This window comes from Papio anubis, chromosome 15, assembly GCF_008728515.1.
Source record: "Papio anubis isolate 15944 chromosome 15, Panubis1.0, whole genome shotgun sequence".
In the NCBI taxonomy this organism is placed as follows: domain Eukaryota; kingdom Metazoa; phylum Chordata; class Mammalia; order Primates; family Cercopithecidae; genus Papio; species Papio anubis.
The window spans coordinates 77,813,909-77,828,239 of record NC_044990.1 but is presented as its reverse complement, the minus strand read 5'-3'; the positions used below and the strand labels follow the sequence as shown (position 1 = coordinate 77,828,239).

Below are 14,331 nucleotides of genomic sequence, written 5' to 3'. Positions count from 1 at the left end.
TAATATCATTATAATGCATGAATTCTTACTATCCTTCATTTATTTTAATCCCCAAAGCTGATGCCCCAGATGTGACCAGCAGGATCCTGCAGCTGGCTCCAGTGTCTTCTGACATGCCCCAGCAGCGACTGATCACTTCCTTACTTTCCTGGCACACAATGATCCAGGGCTATCCTGTACGTTCCCTACCCTGGGCCTGGAATCCACCCTTTCCCTAAAGAGGCCTGGTTCCTTTTAGTGGGGAAGAGTGTTTAGAAACCAGATCTGGGCAGTAGGTGAGCCCATTGCTACCAGGAGGCCACTGCTTCTGAGCCCTCTCAGTCAGAGTGAGGGTATGTGTACACAAACACACACACACACACACACACTCATGAGTTTACAATGATAGTGATAACTCCTTCCCAACCCCACAGGGTTCTCCCTTACCTTCCCTTGCTTTATATTTTTATTTTCCTTCTTCCACAATAAAATCAACCTAGTTCCTCATTTGCTCAAACCTATAATACAGCATAATTTTAGAATTGCTATACTCATACCCTTATGAAAACTAAACCTATGAAGAAATGTTTAAGATTTGTTTGCAGTTCTTTTTGTTTCTTCATTAGACTGAGGGTATATCAGGTTCAAAAGTTACTGAAAACCATTTCCCCTCATTCAATGTGATTATGTTATTCATTTGAAATGCAGTTAGCTCATTTGTTTCTTTTCAGCTTTACATTTGTCCCTGTCTTTTGGTTTGCTTGTTGAATATGTAAAACATTAACACGACTCAAAACCATACAAAAATGAAACCATGCCAAAGGCACACTCCCTCCCCATCCTCCCACCTCCTTGTTCCCGATCCTTTATAGAGAACCAATCTCATTAGTTTCTTGTATATATGAAGTGTAAGAGCATCTAAAACAAGCTACTATAATGCATTCCCACCCCTTACTCCCAACCAATAATGCCTTCCTCAAACTTGTAAGAACCACAGTAGCAAAAAAAGGCCCAAAGTCTCTATCATGGTGGCAGATGGACTGCTGTCACCATCTTTGTATTTACATGCTTGATTACTTTCAAGTCCTGTTGATCGAAACTGCTTCAACTCTGAAACATGGATTTAGAATGAGTACCAGCTATTACTGATGAATTACCTGTTCCTCGGAAACTTCTAGAGGAGGGGGCGCTGCTGGCTCAGACTGCCGACCACCCTGATAGTTTACGTTTTGTTGCTGACGTAAAGGAGGAAAAAGACGATTCCAATTGATCATTCCTCCCTAAAAAGAGATCAACACACGGTTATCAGACACAGAAGGAGCAGAACCATCATAATGCTTGGAAGAGCTTTCTCTCAATGCAGTTACATCTATAGACTGGGAATGTAGTGTCATATTGATCTGCTCCAGGCAAGCAATTTGAATCCAAAAGTATCACAACATCCTTCAGTCAATAGCACAAAATTGGCACCTGCAGTAGGTGCTCAGGAGAAAAGAAAGTAATGGGCAGTGCAAAAGCTGTTTGTGCACTGTGGCTCTGGAAGGCAGTGAAAGACACATACAAACACTCCTAATTTCAGCCCGACTGTGACACCACTGACTGTCCCAACTCCAGTGAACTCTTAGGAGCTCAGGGCTTTGCAGGGTGCGATAGAAAGGAAGACATGGAGAGGAGGCTAAATCACTGAGGGCAGCCAGATATCTGGTGTTTCCATCACGGCCCTTAAAATGCTTCCCCACTCTACCTTTCTTCTTCTTATGGCTGAAGTAAATCCTGAGCGTGCCCAGTGCAGGAAGACTGTAGACTGTGATAAAAACTCAGCAACAGGCTAGAGAGTATGAAGGGAAATCTGACAAACAGGGAAAAGGTGAGAAGTGAGGATCAGTAACCATCTCTCTGAGGGTGGTTCCACGGATCCTGAGGACCGACAGCAATGCCGTTCCTTGCTTAGTCTATGTCACCAACAAAAAAAGAAGCCATCATGGGAAGAAAAATGCATCACATGCTGCTTTTAAAAAATCCATGTTTCTAGCTATATGGCAATCTTTGAATTTGTTAATTTAAATCTCTATTTCTAGAAGTCTTCTAGTCCTGACAAAATTATAGACTAAGTATCTGAAAATCTTCCTACTATAAAGACCTAAAAATGCTTTTAATAAATAAATATTTCTATACACAGCTAAACATGAAAGAAGTAAGTGGAGTCGCAAGGCCTCAGGAACAAGCGGGCGTGGAAAGCAGAGCCACACACAGTGAGCATCCTGGGAGACGGCGGAGCACAGGTCCTGCTCACCCAGAACCACACTGGGTTTTATCACTGTTTGGGTTCAGAAGATGCGGCCTTGGGTCTGAAAGAGGCAGCAATTTTGAGCTCAATTATCTGTCTAAAGATACAATCTTCAAATGGCAGCACCCTCAGCGACACAGAAGAAAAAAATCAAACTAAAAAGCCTGTCTTCCCCCGGGAGGCAACAGGAGTCTTGGTCCTGCCTGATAATTAAGAACCACAGGCAAATTTGGGGTTCAAGTTATACTATACATATGTGGTCTCAGAACCCATCAAAAAGTTACATAAAATTGGTTTTGGGATGGAGATACCTAAGGAGCCAAGCAAAAGCAAACGTCAAACTACTGTGGAGAGAGATTATCTTGCCTTGGGGTTACATGGGATTTATGGTTAAAGCTCCAGTGGGGAAAAACTCAGAATTGAAAACTACAAAAGATGAGCAAGTCAGCACACACAACACAGAGGAGGACTGGGTCCCCAAGGACCTGAATATAGTAGGATCTGAAAATGACTACACACTTCAAAGACTAGGACGTCACAGGAGGACCTTAAAGAAAAGAATAAAGTATTATGAGAAAAAACAGCTGTGAAAAAAAATTAGGGAAACAAAAGCCACTCTCACCTCTCACCTCTTCCCTACAAAAGATAAATCTAAAATATAAACACGTACACAAGTTGATGTAAAGAGATGGAAAAAAATCAGAGAAACACTAATCAAAGAAAGCTGATGTTGCTACATTCATGCCAAATAAATAGACCTCAAAGGCAAAAAAGGGCAGTATTAGGGATAAAATCAATAGAATACATGAATATATTTATATATAACACAATGGCATCAAAACACAGAAAGCAAAAATAAATAGAATTACAAGAGAAGTGGAAGCATCCAGACATATATTTAATTTTCAGCATATAACTCAGTAACTGATAGATCAACCAGCCAAAAAATAATATAAAAAATAAATGACAAGTTTATTTCTAAATGGACATATATACCTTGCATTTAATATTTAGAGAATATACATTCTTTTCCATTACAAGTAAAGTATTTACAAAGTAATTGTGCACTAGATCCTATATGAAATATTCACAAATACCAAATCAAAAACATTACACAGATTATATTCTCACTACAATGCAGTTAAACTAGAAATCAATATCAAAATAATAACTCTAACAAAAAACCCCACACATTTGGAAACCAAAAAAATCCTCATAATGGAAATTAGAAGATATCTCAGAATGAATAAAACAAAACTATTACCTACCTATCAAAGTTTATGGGATGTCATAAAGTGGTTCATGTAATTTTAAATATTGAGCTTAAATTAAAAAAAGAAAACTGAAAATTAAAGGGTTATGTATACCTAATTTAATAAGTTAGAGAAAGTAACAATAATCTAAAGAAACGAGAAAGAAGAAAGTAGAAAGTTGACAGCAAATGCCAGTAAAGTGGAAAACAAAGAAACAGAAGGAGTCACTAAAACTCACTGCTGGCTGTTACAAAGTCAAATAAAATAGGCAAACCTGGCAAGCTTGATGAAAAGACAGATGAAGGAGCACAAATAAACAGTATTAAGGATAATACAAGGGATATAATGGCAGATTTTTAAAAAATCACAAGAATACTTTATTCATACCAATAACTTTGATGAATGACAACTTTCTAGAAAAGTATAACTTATTAAAACTTATTCTAGAGAAAACAGACATTGGTAATTATCTTTGAAAATTGCTCAGGACCATCTACTTTAAGCTGAGCCACATGTGAGACTCAGCAATTCCACTCCTGGATAAAGAAATTCAAACACGTGTTCACCAAAAGACATGGACTGGAATGTTCTCAGCAGCATTATTCAAAGATAGGAACTACCCAAATGCCCATCAACTATAGAATGGGTAAGTTATGGTGTATTCACATACTGTAATCTAATAAAGCAGTTTGAATGAATGAACTATAACGACATGCAACAATATGGCTGAATCTCTCAAATGATGTTGAATAAAATAAACATAAAAAGTACATTTGTATGATTACTATTATTATATAGCATGTACTTTTCTGGATATGTCATACTTTAATGTAATTGAAATAGTACTTAAAAATCTGCCCCCCAAAAACCTACAGGTGAAGTGTATGAAATCTTTAAGGACTCTTTATCTTATATAAACTGCTGTAGAGTACAGAAAAGGAAGGAGAGTTTCCCACCTAATTTTTTGAGCCTAGCATAACATTGTTTCCAAAATAGACAAGGCCATTATGAGCAAGAAAAATTATACAATATATAGTTTATTTTTCTTGGGTAGATATACTAATCCCAAATAAAAATCAGCAAATTCAATCCAACAATGTTTAAAAAATAATTATCTAGTATGATGTGCTATACTAGGATTTATACTCAGAAATCTTAGAAAATCTAGCAACATAATCTACACATTAACAATTTGAAGGAGAAAAATCACTATCTCAATAGGTATGAAAACAATTTGACAAAATTCAGTACCCATTCATGAAGAGACAAAAATGCCTATTACCAATTCTCGCATTCAGCACAAGTTACAGCATAATGAGAACAAAAACCAAACCCAAACAAAAATCTCAGGTAAAGATAGAAAAAGAGAAACAAAACTCATTATTCAAATGATGACTGTCTATCTAGAAAATCCAAGAGTGTTTACAAATGTCTCTCAAAGCATGAGAACAAGAGAGTATAATTAAAAAGTAACATTCCCTCTATTGAAATCATTTAGAGAATGTACGTACAAAAAATTACTATTTATAAATAGCAATAAAAAATATAAGGTAGTTAAGAATAAAATCAAACAAAAGATCTGCAAGATCTCTAAGTAAATGGAAAGATTCAGCATGTTCCTGAATTGAGCCTGGTAACGTGTAATCCTATAATCTATCCAGACACTGCCAACTCCAGTCTAGCAGACTGCTGGTTCACTTCCAATATCCATTTTCCCTCTTTGAAAAAAACAGTTTTGGTTTTCTTGGGTGTGTATGTATGTGTGACTTGCTACCTTTCTCAGTTTCCCGCCACATTGACTAGGTTCTGACAATGGTATATCAGCAGAAAGGGAATATGGGCCGACCAGGAAGATCGTCAGAGGCAGGGGCTCGCCCTTTTTAGAGGATCAGGTGGAGTCCTGTGCTGAGGTTACAGCAGCAGCAAGGAGCCGGGGGCTGACACCTTTAGGACGCTGCCCCGCCAGCCTGGACTGCCCACTGCTGGACTTCTGTATGAGATAGAAATAAACTACCTTGTTTAAGTTTCTGCTATTTTGTGTTATCTGTCATTTTGGAGTCAGACTCCTATTATTATTCCTATTCCCATAAATTATTCCTAACTGCTATATACTCAAAATTCAAAAGTATGCACGTGTGTATATTTTGGTGGGACTAGACTACTTGAAGTTAAAGCTCAAAACTAGGCATGACTATTTTGAAGAAGTATGATAAGAAAGGAGTTCTCTGCCAGTTATTAGGACTCAGTATTAGACTGCAGTAATTAAAGTCGTGTGGTATTAGTGCAAGTTAGGCAAAAAGTCCAAACAGGAGACAGAGTCTAGGAATCAACAGTAAACACTGGCACTTGGTTGTGGGTCCGCACTGAATACACAGTCCTGGGACAACTGTCTATAGATAGGGAAAAGATAAAACTAGACCTTTACTTCACACCACCCACAAAAAGAAACACTAAGATTAAATATTTAAATGTGGAAAGCCAAACTGTGAAAATTTTTTTGAAGAAATAGGAGAATATTTTCATGTCATTAGGATAGGAAAGGATTTCTAAAACAGAAATATGAAGCATAAATCACAAAGAAAAAAGTGGTTAAAAATTACTTTACCTGCAAGAACTTTTGTATTAAAAGTTCAACTGTTACTGAATTAAATAAGACAAACTACAGATTGAGAGAAAATGTTTACAACATATAATTGCTATATGCTCAAAACTCAAAAGTTACAAACCAATGAGACTTAATAAATCAAAGACACTTATGAACTTATAAGACAACACTTAAAAATCAATGAGAAAAAAATAAGTGATTCAAGTGAAAAGCAGATAATGTATATGAATAGTCCATTTATAGAAGGGGAAATCCCAAGTCAAGAAACATATGAAAAGATATTCAATCTCACCAGTGTTAGGGAAAGGCAAATGAAAACAACAAGTTTTTTTTATACCCACAAGACTCGCAAAAATACACAGCCCAATAATACTGAGTGTGGGAATGATGTGAAAGAAATGGGAACTCTGATAAGTTGCTGATCAGAGTATAAACTGACACAATCTTTTTAGAGAGTAACATCTCAAGATCTAGTAAAACTATTCTAGTCTATGGCCTGGCAACTTCCCCTCCAGGGAGCTGTCAGTGCTGAGCGGGCCATGTATGAGGATCTTTTGTGAAGCACTGGCTACAATATTAAGTAAGAAAACGGAAAAAATTCAGTTGTTCCTAAGGAGGGAAATAAATTAATAAGTGGTTCCATTATACAAAAGACCATTATAAAAGCAGCTAGAATAAATGAACTAGATTTACATGGGTAAATCTCAAATATACAATGTTGAACGAATAAAGTTGTATGAGAATATGCATATGCAATATATACATATATCATTTACATAAATTGTATGTAGTTTATGTAAATAATACAGATAAAATGTAATTCCCTTTACATAAATTAAAAAATACTCAGAACAAGAGTATATACTATTTTAACTTTTTTTTGAGATGAGGGTCTTGCTACACTGTCCAGGCTGGAGGGCAGTGGCTATTCACAGGCACAATCATGGCGCACTGCAGTCCTGAACTCCTGGACCCAAGCAATCTTCCATCTCGGCCTCCTGATTAGCTGAGACCACAGATGTGCACCATTGTGTCTGATCTATTTTAACTGTTTTAGATGGATATATGATAATGGTGACTCTGTCCTCCTACCCCCAACCCAGGAGATATTTGGCAATGTCTGGTCACAGTTTTGGTTGTTAAGTGGGGGGAGAGGGGACAGGATGGTGGTGCTGTTGACATTTAGTAGGCAGTGGTCAGGGATGTTGCTAAACATCCTACAATGTACAGGGCAGCCCCTATAACAAAGAATGGTCTGGATGAAAATGTCAATGGTGTCTAGGTCGAGAAACCCTGATAAGTACGTATGTAGTAAAGATACAAAAACATGCAAAGGCACACAACACACCCACTCCAGGACAGTGGAAGGGGAATGGCCTTTGAGTTACATTTCATTTCTTACGAGAGAGTGAGAGAATCAAAGAGTAGGCAAAGCAAACAAAACCCCAATCCCTCTACTCCTGTGACAGTAGAAAAGTGCTTAAAAAGCAGAAAGTTACGGCTCTAGGTTCTAGGATGTTTTGACATGAATCTGCTCGTTACGCAGGGTTAAATATGAGCCTCTATAAACAGGAAATGTTTCCTTTACTTTGTCTTCTTCAAAAGCAATAACCACATATTTTAAAAATGAAGAAGGAAACAGCTTGCAGTTTGAACAGGCGCTTTATGAAGTATTTATTATTAGTTTGTAAGAAGATTTCAAATGAAGTAAAAATTCTTGTGTATATATACATGTATGAATGAATAAATATATATTAATACATACATACATACATGATGGTTTCCCAACTGAGGAGCAGTAAAAGTTTCTGACATTATTAAGCAGAAGTTCCATGGAACAGAAATCCATGTTCTACGGGCACTGAAAGATTTCTGGGTGGGATGGTCAGGCAGTGTCTACATCAGAGACGCCAGAAGAGCCCAAGGGTGGCTGACCTCAGGCGCTCGAGTGTCCACAAGAGAGTGTGAGCCAGACACATGGTCTCATCCTTGCTCCCGAGGAGTGCACCATCTCCTTGGGGGAAGGCAAGATACCCAGAAATGGAAAAGCCAGAACAATGCAAGATGATATATAATTAAGACGGGAGCTGTGAGGCCTAAATTAAAAGGACTAGAAAAGCTCAGAATGGACATCAACCCACTGCAGTCAAAGCACAGGGGTAAGACTTCCAAGAGGATGGGGCTGCGGTTGAATATTAAAAGAGAATGATTTCGACGATGGAGAAGAGAGCAAGCAAGGCATTTTCCCCAAGGTGTTCAAAGACGGGGGTCTAAGTGGGTTTATGCCGCTTTCAAGGAGCAAAGCAATGCAAAGGAAAAACGGCAGAGGGACAAAAAGGTAGAGGAAGCAGAGGGACAGAAAGATAGAGGAAGCTGAATAAGAACAGTCTCTAGAGCCAGAACACCTGGGCTCAAATTCCAGCTCTATCTCTTACTGTAACACCTTAGGTACATTTTCAAACACTTCCATGACCCTTGGTTTTCTCACTTGTAAAGTGGTAATAATAACTGCACCCACCTCACATGGAAAGTATGAGAATCAAAAGAGTTAATTCATGTGAAACATTTAAAATAGAACGTAAAGCCATCTACAAGCTTATTGCAGCTTAGCTATGATTATTCTCATCCTTACTATCTGGCCTCACACTTTATACAGTATTGTTTCTTGTCTTCCCAATTAGACTAAAGGATCCTGGAGGGCTGAGAAGGATGGAAGACCTGAACATATTTCCCAGGTGGCCAGTACCACTCTCAGCTCAGTGCAGTCCTCGTACAAGTTGGTGCCCCATAAAAGAGTAAAATGGAGAACAATTACAGAGGGGGCATTATGAATGTGATGTTTTAGAAAAACTCAAATTACTTCCAAAAGCATCTTCATCTTAGTTTAAGACTGCTGGCCATTGGAAACAAATGCACCCTTTCTTCTCAGTCTCTGGTGCTCAGAAAGCCTTTACGGGCATGCCAGGTTTTGAAGTGTGAAGCATGCAGCAGGGCCACCTCTAGTCTACAATCGGTGGCCACCTGCAGGCCACCATGTAGGGAAGGTTCTGAGGGAGACCATGGGGTAGGCAACGAAAGGCGAGGTGACTGTTTAGGGGTGCTGTGCTTGGGCACACAGGAGGCAAGGCAGAGCCCACACAAGGACTTACTCAGTGTGCTATGGACCAAGGCTTTCAAATGTTTTTCACCTCATGGCACACACAGACAAAGACAGATTTGCAAGGCCCACAGGAAAAGCCAAAACTGTTTATAGCTGGTCCAGTGGCTTCAGGCCCTTTCCAGTTGCCCCTAAGAGGGGAGGTGACCAGTATCTCAGCCAATCTATGACCATGGGACAGTGGCTGGGAAGCTCTATCCCAGGCCATAAGGAAATACCTACACATTTAGGAAACAGGTTGATTTAATAGCAGCCTCTGACAATGGGGATGACCTACTATGGAGATCAAGGGCATAAAAAGACTACATGGTTTTACTTGAATGAGTTAATGTAAAATCACAAAATTTTCACATCTACTAATGTACCTGGTGATACTTTCAGCAACAAAGGTGGAAAGAGAATTAAGACAACCTCCCTGCCTTTTAGAAGCTCAGAGTCTGGTATTCTAATAATGAAACAGCTTTCCCTTTTTCTTCCAGGTTATCAAAGCACCCTTTGTTAGATCCAGTGGATCCTCCTGAGCGCTCTCTGACCTGACCTCTGGCAGCACCAGGTCTTACTGACCACCCTTCCTCGACGTTCTCTTCCCCTGGCTTTGTGGCATCCCGCTTTCTTTCTAGCCCTCTGGCTACACTTTCTCAGTGTACTCAGATTCTCCTCCTCCCACTCCTGTCCTTCAGACACGGGTGTTCTTGAAGCTTCCATGTGGGGAGTGTTTCTCTCCTCCTGCCGTGTTCTGGGTGCCCATCCATTCCTAGGGCTTCACGGGGTGGAGACTCCTAAACTCGAACCTCCAACCCAAAAGCCGTGTCTCAGAGCCATGTAACCTACTGTCTCCTGGATACACCTTCATCTAAATGTTATGGAGACACCTACGATAGAACACATCCCAAACAAACTCATCTCCAACCCTGTATCTCTTGCTGTGTCCCCTGTCTTGGGGCGTGACATCCACATCCATCCACCGCATAAGCCAGATCTCCAGACTCTGTCCACTGCAACTCCTCCGCCTCTGTCTCCACCCTCACTCTCACTGACCCGTGTGGGACCACAGTCCATGGCTGGGATGGTTCCAGAGTTAGTTCCTAAGATACAAATCTCGTCAAGCCCCTCCTCTACGTAGAAACCTTTTGCTGGATCCTCATTGCCCTTTTGTTAATTTTAAAATATTTAATTGGCCGGGCGCAGTGGCTCAAGCCTGTAATCCCAGCACTTTGGGAGACCGAGACGGGCAGATCACGAGGTCAGGAGATCGAGACCATCCTGGCTAACACGGTGAAACCCCGTCTCTACCAAAAAATACAAAAAAACTAACCAGGTGAGGTGGCGGGCACCTGTAGTCCCAGCTACTTTGGAGGCTGAGGCAGGAGAATGGCGTAAACCCGGGAGGCGGAGCTTGCAGTGAGCTGAGATCCGGCCACTGCACTCCAGCCCGGGCAACAGAGTGAGACTCCGTCTCAAAAAAAAAAAAAAAAAATTAATAACTCATTAACAATCACAAGCCTATTGCTTGCTAACATAAACATAGATTTTTGAAATAAAAAACAACCACGTTTTCCCAAACAGAATTACTGAGAAGAGTGGAACTGTTTTCCATTTTTGCAAATCTCTTTAATGTCTGACTTACTAGAAGGTCGCTGGATTCTCCTATCTGCTTCTGCATTGGATTCTGTTCTGTTACTCTGGCTTTTGAAGTACATGAAGCAAATCCAGTCACATAGATACATAGTTAGAAAAAAAGGAAGAGTACGTTAAGGGCCTTTTTGGATGACTACAGACATCCTCCCCTTTGATGCTACTCAATGCATCCCTGTTGCTTTCAGAATCTGACGGAAATGTCTTACCTGGGCTTACCAGACTCCTGTCTGCCACTGGAGTCACTTTCTCACCACCCCGCCCTCATATTCTCTACTCCTGCTGGGGAGCCTGTTCTCACCACCCCGCACTCCTCTGCGTGCTCTCACGCCTCACCCATCCCTTACAGCGCTCAGCACATCCCATTTCACTTGCAGGCTAACCGGCCTGAATCTCATTAATAGCCTATTAGCTCCATGGGGGCTGTGACTCTCCATCTTGTCCTGTTTGTAGACCTGGCCTCCTGTATGACCTGGCATATGCAAGTACTCAAGAAACAGTCGCAAAATGGATAACTGAATGGACAAAGACACAGAGAAGCATATTGCTGAGTTAAGGTGTACGGGGTTTACTTAGCCAACACTGTAGTTAGTTGGGACATGAGGACCCAGGTGGTAGGTTACTAATGAAGGTGGGGTGGAAGGGGTGAGAGGGGTTAAAACAAGGAGACTCCCAAAGGACATGCTTGATACCTACATTCTTCATGGACATAGCACCCTCTTCTAACACAAGAACCAGGAGATACAAAGAAGCAATGCTGGGAAACTGTGGTGAAACCCAAATGGCAGCTCCTCATAGAAGAGAGTTATTTGCAATTCCCTGTGCTCTGTGGAAGCTGCAGCTTTGGGTGTATGAATATGCTTACGCTTAGTTTCGCTCATTTGCCTTCTGTGCGTAGTGCGCTGTCCTGGGGCCAGATAAGGAGGCTGTGACACAGAGAAATGACTAATTTCCTATGGCCTTGAAAAGAGTTTGGCTGAGATAACAAAACAAATGTACATTAAAAACTAAACAAGAAGCACTTCAGGACTGAACGAGACGCACCTTGTTAGACTTAGAACTGCAGTCACGTGTCATTTAACAACAGGGCTTCACTCTGAGAAATGTGCTGTTGGGTGACTTTGTTGCTGTGTACTTACAGAAACCTAAATGGGATCGCCTACTACTCACCAAGGCTGCTTGTTGTAGCCTATGGCGACCAGGCTACAAACCTGTACAGCAAGTCACTGTACTGAATACTGCAGGAAGTTGTAACACAAAATGGTAGTTGTGTATCTAAACATAGAAAAGACAGCAAAAATATGGCATCATAATCTTATGGGACCACTGTCATACATGCGATCTGATGTTGACCAAAACATATTGTTATGTGGTGCATGACGACAATAGTGAGCACAACTAATACAGAGGGGAAAGACACCACAGAGGCTGCTGTCCTCAGCAAAAGCTTTGTGGCAAAACCAGGGGAAAACCAAACAGCCCACCACCAGCACCACACACACAAACTAGCAACGCATTCACCGCTTGGATAAGAGATGGGGCAACGCGAGGCCCAGAAGAAACCCTGCTTCATATTTGAAAACCCTGGTTCCTTGGCAAAGTCTTAAAAATATGAACCTTAGAAAACTCAGAAGACTGAATCTAACCCTGTTATGTGAAGTGCCACCCGTGACCTTCGTGTCGTGCTATAAAAACAGCGGATTTTATCTTTCTGTGCTGCTTAGCGGTAGTCTCAGTAGGTATTGGAAAAAATAATAAACTTTGTTCGCTTGAACAAAGTCCCAGACTAGTTTTGCAGCTCTCGGTTTCACTTTTCCTTTGTGGTTTCTTGTAGTGACCAGTGTTGATGGATGAGATACTTCAAACAGCACTATTTCTTCTAGGCAGAATAGAAGGCAGTTTCCATGGCAATACAATCAGGAGACACAATACATCCTGTTGCTCAGTTTTGAGAACCTTTTGGCTTGGAGGACAGAAGTTCCCAACCATCGGCTGCCCTCTGCCCTGTCTCTTCTTCCTCTGTCTTGCTCTAGTTGGCTGGAGTCCCAAAGGCCACACGCCTTGCCTGTGCATTCCATTCAGGGGCTAAAAGGGTCAGGGCCATGGCTGGTGTTCCAGGCAATGACTGGGGGTGGCAGTGAGGACAGGAGGTGCAAAGACATCTACAGAGCACATCAGGAAGCTCCAGCCCAGCTTAGGATGCAACCCAGCAGCCCCTGCAAGGGATGCTTCTACTGTGTATAGTCTGACACATGTGTCCCAAGGCTTATTTACTTTAATGACATTTCTTTTCAGAGGCCTGACATACCTAGTGCAGCTGATCTTACTGTGACATAGGTACAATTTTAAAAACAGGTTCAACTGGTTTCAACGGCAGCTGCAAACCCAAGAGAGACAGGTTTTCCCTTTGTTGCAACAAAGCACGGCTCCCAGCCAGTTCCATCTGTGGAGGCCTTGGTGGTGCAGGGAAGGGACTCTAGAGAGAGCCATGGGACGCACATGGCTCAGCCATGCACCAGGGCGTCCAGTGGGACTGTGCCGCCGCTGCCCCCTGCACAGAGGGGAGCAAGACTGTGGGTGGCTGCGGGGAGCATGTGGCACCAAACACACTGCAGGCTGAGCCATAGGCCAGAGCCCTGGCTCTCGCTTGTTTTGAAAAGGTGACTGACCCATCACTCCTCAAGGGGAACCTTTCCTCCAGGGACCATCAGGACCAGAGGTATCCCAACCTTTTCCTGTGTTTTGGTCTGGTTTTGGTTTTGGTAGAGAATGAGAACGCTAAGGCTGCTCTGTGAGGAGGAGGTGGTGGTGCGAGGGTGGCGTCGGGGGACCACAGGCTTCCACAGCCCACAGTCCGGCCGCAGGTCAGGGACATCAGCGCAGGAAGAGCATGCCAAGTCCTTGTCTTGCAGCTTCCTCACTCCCTCGACTGAGTGACATGCTTGTAAGCACTGAATGCTGGTGACGGTAAGGGCCACACGGCGAGAACTGAGACAGCGGCCTTGAAGACATAAGAATGGAAGTGCATCTCTCGGAGCGTGGATTACCCATTTCTGCATCGTATCTTCCGTTTTCCCTTCCTTTATTTCTTTGTCTGCCAAATTTGGGGTCATTTTTTCCTTCCCAACGTTGGTTCTACACACAAATTATTAAGTAAAAGTGAAAATCAAAATTAGTTCTGGTACTTGTTACAGTAAATGTTTTGACAGAAACAGAGGTGAAACTCCTAATTAAAAATGAGACTGGGGATTACTCAAGGTTTCCCCTCTTTTTACATTTCCTCTGCGGAGAGTTCATCCATTTTCATGTCTTCAGTGACCGCCTGAGTCTCATTCCCGCACTTGCCTATCTGCCTTCACTGTGGCAGGCGTGTGTCCACTTCCCAGCTCACGTCTGGACTCGGCTCTCCTCTGTC

General features: G+C 41.7%; 1 protein-coding gene across 2 annotated transcripts in view; it reads right to left on the bottom strand.

Moving 5' to 3' along the window:
- Nucleotides 1-14,331, bottom strand: part of UBAC2 (UBA domain containing 2) — a 186,691-nt gene that overhangs the window by 18,320 nt on the left and 154,040 nt on the right. For both annotated transcript variants that reach the window (XM_003914029.5, XM_031655635.1), the window contains one exon: nt 1,137-1,259. In XM_003914029.5, the coding sequence (XP_003914078.2) occupies nt 1,137-1,259 (123 nt within the window). The remainder of the gene's footprint in view (nt 1-1,136; nt 1,260-14,331) is intronic.